Source organism: Mobula hypostoma, chromosome 2, assembly GCF_963921235.1.
Source record: "Mobula hypostoma chromosome 2, sMobHyp1.1, whole genome shotgun sequence".
Taxonomy (NCBI): Eukaryota; Metazoa; Chordata; class Chondrichthyes; order Myliobatiformes; family Myliobatidae; genus Mobula; species Mobula hypostoma.
This window is the reverse complement of record NC_086098.1, coordinates 227,608,420-227,627,090: the sequence shown is the minus strand read 5'-3', so window position 1 is coordinate 227,627,090 and position 18,671 is coordinate 227,608,420. Positions and strand designations below refer to the sequence as shown.

Genomic DNA, 18,671 nt, shown 5'->3' with positions numbered 1-18,671 from the left:
TAAAGTACTTGTAGGTTTATTCATTTATACCAATACATTGTATTATGGTGTCAATTTACAAGCAAGTTACTTAAGCTTTCCTTCCTGGTGAAGCCTATTCAGTTAATTTTACAACAGCTCCCTTGCATCATTGCTATTAGTATCAAATGATTAAATATCTTCATTTTCAGCTGGAGTTTTGGTGCCTCAAACAGCAACTAGTTTGTTTTACTTATTATTATAAACTAGTTTTGTCCAATTTAAATAGTTTTGGCAACTAAATCACTACTTTTCATTCAGGAATATGGCAGGTGCTTTGAAACTAAGGTAAGGCTATGCATATATAGCACAGAGCCCCATCCTGAATTACCTGCCTATTAGATATATATTAAGAAACCAATAAGTAAGATTGATTCACTGTTCACACAGCTTCATGCAGAAGTTTTACTATTGTACTGCTGCACTGGGAAGGCAGTATTGCTTAAATCTTTTCTACAAGGCACATTGAACTGAAGCACAAGACAGACATACTGTTTAAGAGCTATTGAATTTTATACAGTAGTTTTAGGCTCTTTGAGCTGAACAATATATGATTACTCTCCCATTGTAAAAGTCCATCTTTATTTTTCTTTAATTACTCCTGCACTCAATGCAGTTTTCCTAGTACAAGCACAGTTTGTAAAAATTATCTTTACCCCCCCATTTGACCTCTTTAAAAATATATATTTTTAAAGTAGTAGATTTGCAATTTATTACATGTCAAATTCACACCCTGCTACAAAACAGGGTCCCCATAGGCACAATCGTCTTCTATTGCCAGGTTGTAGAAGTTTCCTTTTCCTCCTTTGTAAGCACTGGTGACAATTCGTAGCCAACCTTTCTCCCCCTGGAATAGTAACCAAAGTGTTAATCATATGACTGTCTCAGATTTGCAGTCTCTCTCTCTCTCTAATGAAATAGTTTGTTAAGACACTCAGAATCTGAATTAATATTGCTGGCATGTCATGAAATGATGCTGATTAATCCAGCAATTATTTTCTTCTAAGGTTGAGGTCTTCTGCATGTGAAAATTCACAGGGTCAACAGAATCCAGGTCAAACTACTGGGAAATGCAGGTTAAAGTGTTAAATGATAGGGCACTGCACTATGTCTTATACTGCCTTGAGTGTAGAAGTTAAGAGCAGATCCGACTGTTCAACATGACATAGAAACATAGAAAATAGGTGCAGGAGTAGGCCATTCGGCCCTTCGAGCCTGCACCGCCATTTATTATGATCATGGCTGATCATCCAACTCAGAACCCCGCCCCAGCCTTCCCTCCATACCCCCTGACCCCTGTAGCCACAAGGGCCATATCTAACTCCCTCTTAAATATAGCCAATGAATTGGCCTCAACAGTTTCCTGTGGCAGAGAATTCCACAGATTCACCACTCTCTGTGTGAAGAAGTTTTTCCTAATCTCGGTCCTAAAAGGCTTCCCCTCTATCCTCAAACTGTGACCCCTCGTTCTGGACTTCCCCAACATCGGGAACAATCTTCCTGCATCTAGCCTGTCCAATCCCTTTAGGATCTTATACGTTTCAATCAGATCCCCCCTCAATCTTCTAAATTCCAACGAGTACAAGCCCAGTTCATCCAGTCTTTCTTCATATGAAAGTCCTGCCAGCCCAGGAATCAATCTGGTGAACCTTCTTTGTACTCCCTCTATGGCAAGGATGTCTTTCCTCAGATTAGGGGACCAAAACTGCACACAATACTCCAGGTGTGGTCTCACCAAGGCCTTGTACAACTGCAGCAGTACCTCCCTGCTCCTGTACTCGAATCCTCTTGCTATAAATGCCAGCATACCATTCGCCTTTTTCACCGCCTGCTGTATCTGCATGCCCACTTTCAATGACTGGTGTATAATGACACCCAGGTCTCGTTGCACCTCCCCTTTTCCTAATCGGCCACCATTCAGATAATAATCTGTTTTCCTATTTTTGCCACCAAAGTGGATAACTTCACATTTATCCACATTAAATTGCATCTGCCATGAATTTGCCCACTCACCCAACCTATCCAAGTCACCCTGCATTCTCTTAGCATCCTCCTCACTGCTAACACTGCCACCCAGCTTCGTGTCATCCGCAAACTTGGAGATGCTGCATTTAATTCCCTCATCCAAGTCATTAATATATATTGTAAACAACTGGGGTCCCAGCACTGAGTGTTGCGGTACCCCACTAGTCACCGCCTGCCATTCTGAAAAGGTCCCGTTTATTCCCACTCTTTGCTTCCTGTCTGCTAACCAATTCTCCACCCACACCAATACCTTACCCCCAATACCGTGTGCTTTAAGTTTGCACACTAATCTCCTGTGTGGGACCTTGTCAAAAGCCTTTTGAAAATCCAAATATACCACATCCACTGGTTCTCCCCTATCCACTCTACTAGTTACATCCTCAAAAAATTCTATGAGATTCGTCAGACGTGATTTTCCTTTCACAAATCCATGCTGACTTTGTCCGATCATTTCACCGCTTTCCAAATGTGCTGTTATCACATCCTTGATAACTGACTCCAGCAGTTTCCCCACCACCGACGTTAGGCTAACCAGTCTATAATTCCCCGGTTTCTCTCTCCCTCCTTTTTTAAAAAGTGGGGTTACATTAGCCATCCTCCAATCCTCAGGAACTAGTCCAGAATCTAACGAGTTTTGAAAAATTATCACTAATGCATCCACGATTTCTTGGGCTACTTCCTTAAGCACTCTAGGATGCAGACCATCTGGCCCTGGGGACTTATCTGCCTTCAATCTACCTAACACCACTTCCCTACTAACATGTATTTCGCTCAGTTCCTCCATCTCACTGGACCCTCTGTCCCTTACTATTTCTGGGAGATTATTTATGTCCTCCTTAGTGAAGACAGAACCAAAGTAATTATTCAATTGGTCTGCCATGTCCTTGCTCCCCATAATCAATTCACCTGTTTCTGTCTGCAGGGGACCTACATTTGTCTTTACCAGTCTTTTCCTTTTTACATATCTATAAAAGCTTTTACAGTCGGTTTTTATGTTCCCTGCCAGTTTTCTCTCATAATCTTTTTTCCCCTTCCTAATTAAGCCCTTTGTCCTCCTCTGCTGAACTCTGAATTTCTCCCAGTCCTCAGGTGAGCCACTTTCTCTGGCTAATTTGTATGCTTCTTCTTTGGAATTGATACTATCCCTAATTTCTCTTGTCAGCCACGGGTGCACTACCTTCCTTGATTTATTCTTTTGCCAAACTGGGATGAACAATTGTTGTAGTTCATCCATGCAACCTTTAAATGCTTGCCATTGCATATCCACCGTCAATCCTTTAAGTGTTTTGCCAGTCTATCTTAGCTAATTCACGTCTCATACCTTCAAAGTTACCCCTCTTTAAGTTCAGAACCTTTGTTTCTGAATTAACTATGTCACTCTCCATGTTAATGAAGAATTCCACCATATTATGGTCACTCTTACCCAAGGGGCCTCTCACGACAAGATTGCTAATTAACCCTTCCTCATTGCTCAAAACCCAGTCCATAATAGCCTGCTCTCTAGTTGGTTCCTCGACATGTTGGTTCAAAAAACCATCCCGCATACATTCCAAGAAATCCTCTTCCTCAGCACCTTTACCAATTTGGTTCACCCAGTCTACATGTAGATTGAAGTCACCCATTATAACTGCTGTTCCTTTATTGCACACATTTCTAATTTCCTGTTTAATACCATCTCCAACCTCACTACTACTGTTAGGTGGCCTGTACACAACTCCCACCAGCGTCTTCTGCGCCTTAGTGTTACGCAGCTCTACCCATATCGATTCCACATCTTCCCGGCTTATGTCTTTCCTTTCTATTGTGTTAATCTCTTCTTTAACCAGCAACACCACCCACCTCCCCTTCCTTCATGTCTATCCCTCCTGAATATTGAATATCCCTGAACGTTGAGCTCCCATCCCTGGTCACTCTGGAGCCATGTCTCTGTGATCCCAACTATATCATAATCATTAATAACAATCTGCACTTTCAATTCATCCACCTTATTACGAATGCTCCTTGCATTGACACATAAAGCCTTCAGGCGCTCTTTTACAACTCTCTTAGCCCTTATACAATTATGTTGAAAAGTGGCCCTTTTTAATGCTTGCCCTGGATTTGTCGGCCTGCCACTTTTACTTTTCTCCTTTGTACTTTTTGCTTCTACCCTCACTTTACACCCCTCTGTCTCTCTGCACTGGTTCCCATCCCTCTGTTGTGAACTAACCTCCTCACGCCTAGCCTCTTTAATTTGATTCCCACCCCCCAACCATTCTAGTTTAAAGTCACCTCAGTAGCCCCGGCTAATCTCCCTGCCAGGATATTGGTCCCCCTACGATTCAAGTGTAACCCGTCCTTTTTGTACAGGTTACGCCTGCGCCAAAAGAGGTCCCAATGATCCAAAAACTTGAATCCCTGCCCCCTGCTCCAATCCCTCAGCCACGCATTTATCCTCCACCTCATCGCATTCCTACTCTCACTGTCGCGTGGCACAGGCAGTAATCCCGAGATTACTACCTTTGCGGTCCTTTTTCTCAACTCCCTTCCTAGCTCCCTATATTCTTTCAGGACCTCATCCCTTTTCCTACCTATGTCATTGGTACCTATATGTACCATGACCATGACATAGGTGTACAGAAAGTTTGCCCCAGCATTAGCATCCAGAATATCAGGCAATAACTGCAAGCAGGAAGCCCTTTCCTTCCCTCGTGATAGAGACAACAGGAATGAATAGTCTCTGGGTATCGCCAGTAGGGACAAAGGTGTCCTCCCAGTCAGCAAAGCATTCTTGTACAATGGAGGAGAGCTGATAATGCATGTGTACAATATAGTCCATCAGATAAAGAGATTGAGCTTAATCATAGATACTTGGCTCGCGACTGAATGGTAGTTACCTACTTCTAGGTAGAATGTACTTGCACCAACCCAGGATGACGACTCTGGGCTGTACTTACCCATGGTTCACCCCAGGAGTTGCGCACAATCCAATATTCAGTTCCATCCTCGTCCACACCCCAGCCTGCCACTGACACGATATGGTTTATGGTCGATTCGAAGTGATACTCAGAGTATACCCCTCCACTGTACACTTCCAGCTTGTCTGTAGCCATAATACCGCAACTACAAGGAATTAAATGAAAGTTTACCAAACATAGCTAGCTCCAAAACTACTTCAACTTTTATCAGTAACTCAAGATTAGCCACCCTAGTGTCCATGACCTGTTGTTTTGTCTGTATTCAAACAAGTACATATTGTTTATATTTGTATATGCATATTGAACTACAAGTTGCAGGCCAACCTTGAGGTTAGTGTTAAAACTTTCTGCCAAGAGCCAAAGTGGCTTCAAGTCGCACTCCGAATCCAGCACAACTGTGTGTCATACTCAGAGATGGTTTATGATTGTCACAGATACCAAGATACAGTGAAAAAGCTACCTTGCATATCATTGATACAGATCAAAGTAAATTTATTATCAAACTACATACATGTCACCATATACAACCCCGAGATTCATTTTCTTGCAGGCACTCAATAAATCTAAGAATCTTAATAGAATTGATGAAAGACCACACCCAACAGGGAGGACAACCAGTGTGCAAAAGACAAATTGTGCAAATACAAGAGAAAAAAAAACAGTAAATAAATAATCAATAAACTATCCAGAACCTAAGATGAAGAGTCCTTGAAAGACAGCCCATAGTTTGTGGGAATATTTCAATGATGAGGCAAGTGAAGTTGGGTAAAGTTATCCTCTCTGGTTCAAGAGCCTGGTGGTTGAGTGGTAATAACTATTTCTGAACGTGGTGGTGTAAATCCTGAGGCTCCTGTATCATCTTCCTGGCGGCAGCAGCAAGAAGAGAGCATGGCCTGGGTGGTGGGTGCCCCTGATGATGGATGCTGCTTTCCTGCAACAATGCTTCATGTAGATGGTGTTTCCATACCAGGCTGTGATGCAGCCAGACAGTATACTCTCCACCACACATCTATAGATGTTTGTCAAAGTTTTAGACGTCATGTAGAATCTTCGCAAACTTCTAAGGAAGTAGAGACGCTGCTGTGCTTTCATTACACGGTACATTGATGTAGAGCAAGGTAAAACAATAACAATGCAAAAATAAAGTGTACAGCTACAGAGAAAGTGCAGTGCAGGTGAACAATAAAGTGCAAGATCAAAACGAGGTAAATATAGGTGTCAAATCAGAGTCTGGGGAAATAAACTGATGCCGGTGTGTGCAATATTGTCAGAGCCCTACAGTGGCTTTGGAGACACAGCTCACCATCCTGCACCACCACTGGAAACGTGGTGCAAGCAATGCCAGCAGTTCAGAGAACGTTTACTAGGACAACATTTGGAATGGGCAGTATTTCAAGGCCAATTTATACTTCTACATCGAATCTACGCTGTAGGTACGGCGTAGCCACATACCCTATGCCGTAGCCTGACACGCACCTCCCTAAAAATGTAACTATGCGTCGCGGCAACGCAGACCGCAACAACTGTGATTGGTCCACTTGGTAGCATTGCATTTCCTCCTACGCATTTCCGGTTGCTTTTTCTCGTCAAATCTACCTGCTGACATCCGAAAATATTTAAAATGTATTTCCTCGTCCATGTCTCTCAGTGGCCGGACAAGCACAGAAAACTCACCCTCCTTCTGCCTCAATCCGTTCAATGGTCGTACACACCATCTCCTCTGACGTCTTCTCTCTTTTCTGTGTTACAGTAATTTCAATAAAAGTAACTCTTGTTCAACATTTATGAGCTCCAACTCCAACATGATGTGCTCAGTTTCAGTCGCCATTGTTTAAAGTACACAAAGAAACTCAACACAGTGGCATAGAAACCCCACCGCCAACTAGCGTTTTGGCAGTGAATTGCAGAGCGACGCAGACACACCAACGCACAAGTATAAATGCTCACAACGGCGTAGGCTACAGCGTAGAGCCTACGCAGAAGTATAAATCAGCCTTTATAGACCAGCTGGGCTTGTAGTCATAGGAGTTGAGAAGAAAGTAGACAATTAAACCATACGTGATTTGAAAGGTCTTGACAGGGTGGATTTGGAGAGGAGGTTTCCACTTTTGGGAAAATCTAGAAAAGTTCATTGCCCAAATCCAATCGAGGTAGATGACACCAGCGACCAACGACGACATCCTCCAGACAGTTCACTTCTTTTATCTTTTTCTTTCAAATGTGATTCTGCTGCTGTTGGAGCCAGTGACAGCCATTTTGCTGGTATGTTTTTGGGCCGATTGAACAATGGGGCATTTTGCTGTCTCCAAGGACGTTCTGTGGGGCACACGGCCTCGAGGCCAAGAAGCCTGAAGATGGGGCGCAAGCCCACTATTGACTCCCATTTCTCGCCAGTTAAACCCCAAGGAAGATTGAAATCATTGCAACGAGTGCAGGTGAGGGGTGTGTCCAGCACTGCCCACCAGCTTCTCGCTCACTGCTCCCAGAGCAGGGTTCCTCCCTCCCTCCCTCCCTCCCTCGACGCTGTTGCACGATTTGGGTCTTGGGTGAGGTTTAATTATGTGTTTCTGGTTTCTCTTTTTTTGTTGCTATTTTGGGTGATTTTGTATTGGGGTAGCCTGCAGTTAACAAACACCCAGCTAAACTGAAAATGCCTGGACTCTTTTGATTTTGTGTTAATACTGGTTTTCGCTCTTTTGTTTTTTTGCATGTGGGCGGTGGTGTGATGTTTTACTTTGAACGGGTTCTATGGTTTCTTCTGTTTCACGACTGTCTGCGGGGAAGATGAATTTCAGGGTTGTATACATACTCTGATAATAAATGTACTCTGAATCTTTGAATTTTTTGCATTGTCACCAGCCTTTGGAGTTCTCTTCTTCCAAGAGCACTAGAATTTGAGTGCACAAATGTCTTTAAGACAAGTTGATAAACCAGGAGTGAAATGGTCCCAGGAACAAACAAACAGTATTAACATAGTTGTGAACAGATGCACCATTCAACAAAGCTCAACTTTACATCACTGATACCAGGATGTTAAAGAGGAATGGGCCTTATCAAATACTGTACCTGATTGGGCCATTGGCATAGATCTCTGCCATCATCTTCTCTCGACCACTGACATGGCCATAGTCACCAACCTTCCATAGTGTGTAATTGTTGACAATATGACAGACTCCGAAAGTTGTACAAGTGCCACACTGATTAAATGGCAAACAAGCTAAAAAATAAAATAAAATCAGACATTTAGTATTTTTGCCGTTGTTTAAAGTTAGTTTCTTGATGGCTCAGAATGATTATCTCCAACTGTAGAAATAATGAACTGATGACTGTGAAGTGGCAACTGTGGTCAGCCCGGTGGCAGTGACAGAACTTGGGAAAAGGTAAAAATGGTGGAGGCCTCTCCTCTAAACACAGGACATAGTAATACTAGTGAAACCTTAGTCACAAAGCAAAGCATAGATATAACAAGGAGAATAAGGCACAGGATGGAGACCAACTGAATGGGGTTGGAAGAAGCTCTAATGGACCATAAATATTGCATAGATCAAAATGAATCACAAATCATTCCTTTTTGGTGTTATAAGTTCTATGAGCTCAATACAAGAGCTTCATCAAATGGGTGGAAAATTAAGGCACCTTAACATGAGTCAAGAAACCAACCTAGTGGGGGAACTCAGCAGGTCGGGTAGCATCTGTGGAGGCAAAGGAATAATCAGTGATTTGGGTAGAGAACATGAAATGTCAGCCATTTGCTTGACAAAGCCCCGAGTTCCTCCAACAGGTTTTTTTTTGTGTGTTTTTGCTCTGGATTTCAGCATCTGCATTCTCACGTCTCCATCTCAAATAGCTCATGTTCCAGTGTATTCGGCTTCTGTTCACCTTAGTTAGAGTGAGGAAGATGCAGCAGTGAAAATGGTACCTTGGTCCTTGGCCTGGTAGTTGTTGCAGGTCTCGTCTGGAATGCCGTGCGAGTGAGCGTAGCTCCACACCCCATAGTGGTCACCGCCTTCACAGGACCCTGCATTGGCGCAGTCAATAATGTGCTGAACCGACAGGTACGCTGATGGCCAGGCACCCTTGCGCTTTATGTTGATCCTATCTGGAAAAGAAATCCCTTTATTAGGCTGTCACAGTCTGCACATGTATTGGACATTGCAATCTAACTAGTGGGATGAAGCCCTCTGTTGCCTTTGAGGGGTTTGCAGGATGAGAGTTTTGGCAGTAGCAGGCAGTATTATAGTTGGCGTGAAACCCATGACAGCACCAAGCCTTACTGTCAAGTCAAACCTAGTAAAGTTTCAAGGGTCAGCATTGAGCACAAGTTGCCATCTTTCCAGAGCCAGAGGACCGGAGAGAGCAAGTTTGACATTGGCCAATGAGCTGAAACTACCTAACAGGACATGACCTACAAAAATGATCCATGCTACCACCGGAAGCAATACAGAAAAAGTGGCTCTCAACCTCTGTATCAAATCATTCTTGTGAAAATATTAGATTAGATTCAACTTTATTGTCATTGCACTGTGTACAGATACAAAGCCAATGAAATGCCATCAGCATCTAATCAGAAATGCAAAGAACAGTGCTATTTACAAAATAACTGCGAATAAAAAGTAAGTGCTACAGCACACAAATATAAAAGTACTAAGACAGTACAATATGGGTGCAATACTGCTTAGTGCTGTGATGTGAGGTTCAGCAGAGTCACAGCCTCAGGGAAGAAGCTCTTCCTGAGCCTGCTGGTGCAGGAGTGGAGGCTCCTGTAGTGCCTACCGTTTGGGAGGAGAGTAAAAAGTCCATGGTTAGGGTAAGATGCATCCTTGATAATGCTTTTCGCCCTGCCCAGGCAGCGTTTATGGTAGATGTTCTCAATGGTGGGCAATTGGGTGCTGATATTCCGTTGGGCAGTTTTCACCACACACTGGAGTGCTTTGCGGTACAATACGGGACAATTGCCATACCACACTGAGATGCAGTTGGTGAGTATGCTCTCAGTGGTACAGTGATAAAAGTCCGTCAGTATCCCGGGACAGAGGTGAGCTTTCTTCATGCTCCGCAGGAAATAAAGGCGTCGTTGTGCCTTCTTGATCAGGATGGAGGAGTTCAGGGACCAGGTGAGATCCTTGGAAATGTGGACACCAAGGAATTTGAAGCTTGATACACGCTCCACTACAGTTCCGTTGATGTAGATGGGGATGTTGAGTGTGGCTCCTAGCATGCCTGAAGTCCACAATGATCTCCTTGGTCTTCTGGGTGTTAAGGGGCCAGGTTGTTGTCGGCACACCACACAGCCAGGTGCTGGACCTCATCCCTGTAGGCCGTCTCGTCATCCCCTCTGATCAAGCCAACCACCGTGGTATCATCTGCGAACTTGATTATGGAGTTAGAACCATGTACAGGAACGCAGTCATAGGTGAAAAGGGAATACAGAAGAGGGCTCAGCACACAGCCTTGAGGCACGCCGGTGTTCAGGGAGAGAGTGGAGGGGGGGGCAGTTGTCTAACTTAACTGATTGGGGTTTGTTAGTCAGAAAGTCCAATTGCAGAAGTATGAGCTGATACCAAACTGGCAAAGTTTGGCAATCAGCTTGGAGAGGACCACCGTATTGAATGCCGAACTAAAGTCAATGAACAGCATTTTGACGTAAGAGTTGAGGCTGACCAGGTGGGTCAGGGCAGAGTGAAGTGTCGTGGAGATGGCGTCCTATGTTGATATCCTCAATCAATATACAAGGGTTGATGCCTGCAGATATTTTATCATCCCTATAATGTTTCTATTGTGTTTGAAAAGTACACTACTTCCAGTAACTTGGTTTAGAAATAGGACTTGACCAAACACACTCACACACCATTCAGTTAAGTTATACCCAATCTACAGTTCCCTGCACACTGTTCTAAACAAGTTTCACAAACTAATCTCTGTCCTCAGCTCTCCAGTTGCAAAGATATTATTCTTTTTTTTTCACCTCAGATGGGGCATTTCTGACAAGGCCAGCATTCATTATCCATCCTTTAACTTCCCCAGAAAGTTGGTGATGTGACTGAGTTCACTAGGAGACAGCCAACACCTCTGCAGTTCTACTGGTGCACTGCCAGTGAGGGACTTGCAGGTTACAGAAGAGTTCTATGCCAGGGAACTGTTTGCAAGTCAGAAATGGGGTCGCAAACCGAGTTCCCACCCCGCAAAAGATGCTTGCAGGCTCCGGGAAATCCATGCTGCTGGTCCCAAATCCTCATACATATGGATATGCTGTGCACTGGCTGGTTGGATGTGCACAAAACTCCATTTGCCAAGCTTTTGCCCGGACACTCAGGCTATCCACCTCCCCTTGCAGGATCACAATATCCTCAAATCAGAGTACTACAGCACAGAAACAGGCCCTTTGGCCCATCTAGCTCATGCCAACCCTTCTGCCTTGTCCCATCTACCTGCACCTGGCCCACATTCTTCTGAACACCTCCTATTCGTGTATCCATCCAAACCTCTCTTAAATGTTACAATTGAACCCACATCTGCCACTTACGCTGGCAGCCTGTTCCACAACACCCCCCTGGGAAGAAATATTTCCCTTAAATATTTCACCTTTCACCCCAAATCTAGGACCCTCTATTTCTCGTCTCACCCAAGTTGAGGGGAAAATGTCTGGCCTTGCACTTATTCAGGCATCATTTACTTCTGAATGGCCCAAATTTAATCTATGTCCTGTTACCTTGGACAGATGAAATGCAGTAAAAGGCTCAGAAATACAATTCAAAGGCATGATACATGGCATAGAAGGATGAATTGGATCTGTATTCAGCTATGGCTGTTAGAACACCGAGATTGCCTACATTCCCTGCACTGGGCCTCATAGTACTTCACTTCCTTGGTTTTCTCCACCTGTGGCTCCCACACTGGCACTGACTCTGGTCTTGCATTCTTGTTTATGGACGGTCTCTTCCCCTGGCACACTACCCAGTTTAATCAGGGGGTGTTGCAGGGTATTTCAGCACCGTCCGTGTTGTACCTGCCATGGCGCTGGTGCTCCCGTGAGCCCAGCAGGATCCGCAGTACTGCGGGATGTGCTGGTTCCTGGTGGTGCTGACGTAGTTCACCCCGTTCACGTTGCGCCAGTCCCACGCCTTTGGCAGCGCGGCCACAGGCAGCCGTTCATGGGGCCGAGTGTAAGACCTGCGGGAGAGGAACAAGCAGCAATTAATTAATTGGTTTGTATTTTAGGGTCATTTAACATTCTTGGTTTTTTTTTTCCACCCAAAGTTCCCACATTGTACTGAGGTACAGTGAAAATCTGTTCTCAATTGCCCACCTTTGCATCCTTGATGCAGTAGGAATCAAAAGGAGGCCCAGTAATAATCCCGGATTCACTCTACCAAAATTTGCCGTATCGGAATTTAAAACATGCTGCCATTTTGATTTGACGATTCCAAAGCAGAAATTCAGGTTCATCTCACCCTGACTTTGCTTCGGAGCTTGGGCCTTACTAACAATAAACTGTAGCCACATTTGTAGTCTGTGTGGAATGAAGCTCTTTAAAGTTTCCTCAAAAATTTTCAAGAAAGAACTGCGAGCTTCTGTGCATCTAACAACTTGTCAGTGAGTACGTGAAGACAATTACCTGTCAGAACAGATCCTTCTACAGGGGAGAAAAATCACAGTTTAGTCTGCCTTCTAATTCTGCAATTTCCAGCAGCTTAATATTGAAATCATCCCATATATGTACCACTTCACTAAATAAAACAAACTTACTAAAGTAATTTGTTTCACAATCCAGTTCAGTCATAAGAATGGTTTCCTTGTCTGTGCTCATTAAATAAAATGCACTCTCACCAATGGGTTGTTTTCTCCAAAAACATTTCTATTCTGTGCTCAAAATAAAAGGCCCAGAAGCCTTTGTGTATGGAATGCGAGTCTGAGCAGTCATTTAATCCTTTTCCTTTCTCCACAGCAATGCAGGTCTCATCCAGGAACGATTCTGCAAATTTCCCCTGTGTCTGTTATTTAATCATTGGCATTTCTCCCAGTCCAATCACTCAGATTGACCATGTATGAGGTCAGACTCAGAATATTAACTCTTCATTCACACAAGACACCAGAGTCAACAACTTTGTTTTTCCTAACCTCACTGCTCCTCTGTCACCTGTTATAATGTATACGCACGTGTTGCGTTAAAAGGAACACGGGCCCGAGCACAAACAATGTTCTGATGCAGGGTTTCGACGTCAATTCCTTTCCTTCCACAGATGCTGTCTGACCCGCTGAGTTCAGTCAGAATCAGGTTTATTAGTACTGACACGTCGTGAAATTTGTTGTTTTGTGGCAGCATTACAGTGCAAGACATAAAAGTGGTCATAAATTCAATTCATGCATAATAAATAGTGCAAAATAATGAGGTAGAGTTCATGGACTGCTCAGAAATTTGATGGCAGAAGGGAAGCAGCTTTTCCTAAAACGCTGAATGTGGGTCTTCACACTCCTACACTTCCTCCCCAATGGCATTAATGGGGAGAGGGAATGTCCTGAATGCGAGGTCCTGCATGATGGATGCTGCCTTCTTCAGGCATTACCTTTTGAAGGTCTCTTTGATGCTTGTGTCCGTGATGGAGCTGGCCGAGTTACAACCATCTGGCATTACATTCCTCCGGCAGACTGCATGTTGCTGCTGAGACGTCCTCAACAACTACCTTACCAAGTCTGTCCATTCTTAAAAGTTGGCTTTTAAGCCCATCTGGAACTTCCGGCTGGTGAGATCTGAAATCCAGCTTCAAGTTCAAATTCAAGCTTGTCATCTGACTGTACATGTTTAAAACCAAATGAAGTGCAATGCACCCACAAAACGTCACACATAAATCAAAATATCACAAGTAAAAATACTCAAAATCCATGCAGCACAGATAAACAGCAGAGTATCCTGTAAACAGCAGGCTGGCCTCGTGATAAACCTAGGGGCATCAGGGAGGAGATACAGGAGGTTATACTTACAATAACAGGACTGCAGTGAAGGTCCACTAGGGTTATTTCCCCGAAGTGACAGATTTGGTGTACAAGCAGAGTGTGCTAAGGGCTTGAACTTAGACTGGGGAGGGATCTCACTGAAATGTACAAAATTCTAACAAGGTTTAGCAGGGTAAATGCTAGTTTTCTCTGAAGAGTATCTACATCCAAAGGCGTTGGCAACTCAGACCAGAGATGAGAAGAAACTTCTTCCTTCGGGCAGTGATGGATCTTTGGAATTCTCTAACTGAGGACTCAATTACCAAGTATGTTGAGGACAGGTTTGGAGAGTTTTGATTGTCAAAAGAATCAAGGATTCTGTGGTTGGTATAGGAAATTTGTCCTGAAAGATTAGCCACAATCTTACTGAACAACAGCAAGCAGTAGGAACTGAATGGTCATGATGTGCTCCAATTTTGTGTCCCATTGGCCAGATGGAAGAATCTGCAGAGATGTGTAGAATCAGTGTTTTATACAATCATTCCTTCCCTCTGCAACTGGATCCTCAACTTCCTAACCAGAAGACCACAATCTGAGCAGATCAGAAATAACACCTCCACCTCATTGACAATCAACACCGGTGAACCACAGGGATGTGGGCTTAGTCCACTGCTCTAATCTCTCTGCACCATGACTGTGTGGCTAGGTATAGTTCAAATGCCATCTACAAATTTGCTGACAAACAACTATTGTTGGCAGAACTTCAGAAGGTGACGAGAGGGGTACAGGAGTGAAGTATATCAGCTAGTTGAGCGGCTTTGCAGCAACAATTTTGCACTGAATGTGATTAAGACCAAGGAACTAATTGTGCACTTCAGAAAGGGCAAGATGAGGGAAAACACACCAGTCCTCAGAAGTGGAGAGAGTGATCTGAAGATCTATCCTGGGCCTAACATATGATACAGTCACAAAGGCAGGACAGCAGCTATATTTCATTAGAAGTTTGAGGAGATTTGGTATGTCACCAAAGACACTCACAAATTTCTACAACATACAGTGAAGAGCATTCTAACTGGCTGCATGGCGGGTGAATGGGGGCAGAGGTGTCAGTCAACAGGTTCAAAATAAGAGAATTGTATATTTAGTCAGCTCCATCATGGGCACTAGTCTCCATAGTATCCAGGTCATCTTCAAGGAACAATGCCTCAAAAAGGCAGCATCCATCATTAAGGACCCCAATACCCAGGTCATGCCTTGTTCTCAGAAAGGAGGCACGAGAGCCTGAAGGCACACACTCACCAATGCAGGAACAGCTCGTTCCCCCCGCCTTCCGATTTCTGAATGGACTTTGAACCCATGAACACTACCTCACTACTTTAAGCAGTGCAAAAATAGAAATAATTTAACTACAATAATAGAAAACCATGAATTACAGTAAGTATATATTTACTGTAATTCATTTTTTCTTTTATGTATTATGTTCTGCTGCCACAAAGACAAATTTCACAACATATGCTGGAAAAGGAAGTAGTGCTCACATGCTCAAATGTAAGAGGGGAAGAAAGATTTTTTTTTAAAAAAGACTTCCTTGTGGGAATTTTCTTGTGCTGTAGAATGAAGTTCAAACTAACTTGGCCAGAGCCGTGAAGCAGTAGAATAAAATAGTTTGAAAGTACCAGTCCAAATTGGCCTAAGGGACGATCAATGTCAGCAAAAAGTGCAAGGTCCAAGCTGCAGATGCAACTACAATTCCAATGTTATGTCAGTCAGACCAGAGGATGGGAGAACAGAGTGGGTGGAGAGTACAAGAACTACAGGAAGGGCACTTGCAGTGATTAATGCAGACCTAGAGAGAGAGATATGTCCTGGAATAATCCCTTTGGATTTATGAAACTATGGAGGTGTGATTACATTTTACTGCATCTGTTCTGTGGGCTGCCCAAACGGTGGGAAGGGCACAGGGGAACGAGTCTACAGTGAAACCGTGCCAAAACCACAAAGTAGCAACACAGACTCTTAACAGCGATAACGTTACGGGTCGAGAGGGGCTGCGTTTCTGAAGGACCGTCAGTCTATTTCTGGGAATCAGAGCTAGACCAAACAGATTATGGGAAGGAATAGCCAAGCACCACTAGCCACCGTATGGGGAAGGATGTCCGACACTTCAAGTTAAAAAGTGGAGAAAGACCATTTTAAAGGGTAACATCGGATGTTGATCACATTAAAATGAGGGCAAAAAAATGTTTCAGCTACAATCCAAGCAGATGTTAACTCCATTGCTATCTCCACAGATGCCGACCAACCTGTTTAGCCCCAGACGATCAGCGCTAAATTCACAGACCACAGCAATCCAGGGCCGCAGGTTCAAACCACGTTTTTGCGATTGTGGAACTTATAGTCGGTTTAAAAAATTAGTCATTTGCCAAGGGCCACAAAACGAAGGGACTGCTGTGGAAACTCATCCGATTTGCCAGTGCACTTTCAGCAAGAAAGTTTATCGTTCTTCGCCAGTCCGCGGAGGCCGTTTCGGAACCCCCGGCCCCACTGCTCCAGGACAAAAAAAATGCCCGCGACCCCTCTTCCCCCACCCCCCACACGAATTTTCTACTTCACTCGCCGCCTCTGCCTGACGCAGTTTTATACAAGAATTAACATTGTTAGCCGGTTTCTATTTTCTTGCCGTCCTTCCACAGGGCTCCACCACAACTAACACAATCACTTCTTGTTAAAGACACTGAGAAGTCACGCTCGATTAGACACTCGGGGTTAATAACAACAAGCGGAGAGGGGAGAGTGATGGGGGAGAGGGGAGAGGGGAGAGGGGAGAGGGGAGAGGGGAGAGGGGAGAGGGGAGAGGGGAGAGGGGAGAGGGGAGAGGGGAGAGGGGAGAGGGGAGAGGGGAGAGGGGAGAGGGGAGAGGGGAGAGGGGAGAGGGGAGAGGGGAGAGGGGAGAGGGGAGAGGGGAGACGGGAGACGGGAGACGGGAGACGGGAGACGGGAGACGGGAGACGGGAGACGGGAGACGGGAGAGGGGAGAGGGGAGAGGGGAGACGGGAGAGGGGAGACGGGAGAGGGGAGACGGGAGAGGGGAGAGGGGAGACGGGAGAGGGGAGAGGGGAGAGGGGAGACGGGAGAGGGGAGAGGGGAGAGGGAAGACGGGAGAGGGGAGAGGGAAGACGGGAGAGGGGAGAGGGAAGACGGGAGAGGGGAGAGGGAAGACGGGAGAGGGGAGAGGGAAGACGGGAGAGGGGAGAGGGAAGACGGGAGAGGGGAGAGGGAAGACGGGAGAGGGGAGAGGGAAGACGGGAGAGGGGAGAGGGAAGACGGGAGAGGGGAGAGGGAAGACGGGAGAGGGGAGAGGGAAGACGGGAGAGGGGAGAGGGAGACGGGAGAGGGGAGAGGGAAGACGGGAGAGGGGAGAGGGAGACGGGAGAGGGGAGAGGGAAGACGGGAGAGGGGAGAGGGAAGACGGGAGAGGGGAAAGGGAAGACGGGAGAGGGGAAAGGGAAGACGGGAGAGGGGAAAGGGAAGACGGGAGAAGAGACTGTTCCGGCCGCTCGGTACTGCGGACAACCCCACACGCTGCTTCCAGCGCCCTCCCCTCCCTCTCGTCCCCATACCTGACTCCCTGGTCTCTCTTGCCCGGTTTATAGCAGGGCTGAGTGAGGCGGTGAGCGGCCGAGACACAGCCCAGGAGGAAGAGAGCAAGTAGCCAGCGTAACATGGCCAGGCCGTACACTAGAACAGGAGGAAATCTCTGCCTTCGCCGGCTGCAGTACAGAGAGCTCGTGAACAGTTTAAATAGGGGAGGAGAGAGGAAATGGTTTAATCAGCATCCTCCTCTGTTGAATCATGTGAGCAGTTTCTCTGGGACGGGTGCTCCGGGCGAAATACACGCTGGGTGTTTACGCACCCTCTGGTGTTGTTCACTGGCAGAATCTTGAGTCTCCGATCTGTAGTCAGTTTCCGTGACCTTTGAGTAGGTGAAACAGTTTCTTTTCACAGTCAGAAAGTTATTTTTACGGTTGCATGCGTTACAAATCGGACCCTGTACGGGAAGAGTCAACTGTTCTTCCTTCCATAGATCTGATTTGATCTGCTGAGTTCCTCCAGCATTTTGTGTGTGTTGTTCAAGGTTCCCAGTATTTGCAAAATCTCGTGTCTCGGGAACGCTGCAAGCCCTCAGCAAATCGATCAGTGTTTGCTGGGAGGCAGAGTAAATGTTCCGGCCGAATACTTCTTCCACCTTCAAGCTGAGATATTAAGTGTGTGGCTTCGTGTGGGTGCTGTCGGTTCTGTGGCGTTTTCTGTTTTTAGCTAGGGATTTAATTACAGGATCACACAGCATGGAAACGGCCCCCTTGGCCCAACTTGCTCATGCCAACCACCTGTCTACCTCAGCGAATCCCATTGCCCACATTCCCCTCTATTCTGGTACTGTACTTGGCCAGATGCCTTTTATCGTCCCGACCACTTCCTCTGGCAGATTACTACATATACTGTACTCCACCACTTTCAGACGAGAAAATCTGCAGACGCTGGAAATCCAAGCAGCACAGGCAAACTGCTGGAGGAACAAAAAAAGGAACGGAGGGTTATGGGCTGAGTGCAGGTCGGTGGAACTAGGTGAGATTAAGAGTTCGGCACGGACTAGAAGGGCCGAGATGGCCTGTTTCCATGCTGTAATTGTTATATGGTTATATAACTCAGCAGGCCAGGCAGCATCTATGGAAAACAGTA

General features: G+C 45.3%; 1 protein-coding gene across 1 annotated transcript; it reads right to left on the bottom strand.

The window, feature by feature from the left end:
* Positions 1 to 575: 575 nt before the first annotated feature.
* Positions 576 to 17,806, bottom strand: ctsz (cathepsin Z). The gene is made up of 6 exons (XM_063041590.1): positions 17,552 to 17,806; positions 12,007 to 12,170; positions 8,920 to 9,099; positions 8,067 to 8,217; positions 4,980 to 5,145; positions 576 to 865 (listed from the first exon to the last, which is right to left on the bottom strand). Exons 1-6 carry the CDS (start codon positions 17,653 to 17,655, stop codon positions 755 to 757), a joined length of 876 nt encoding a protein of 291 aa, XP_062897660.1. The 5' UTR covers positions 17,656 to 17,806; the 3' UTR covers positions 576 to 754.
* Between the last annotated feature and the right edge of the window lie 865 nt (positions 17,807 to 18,671).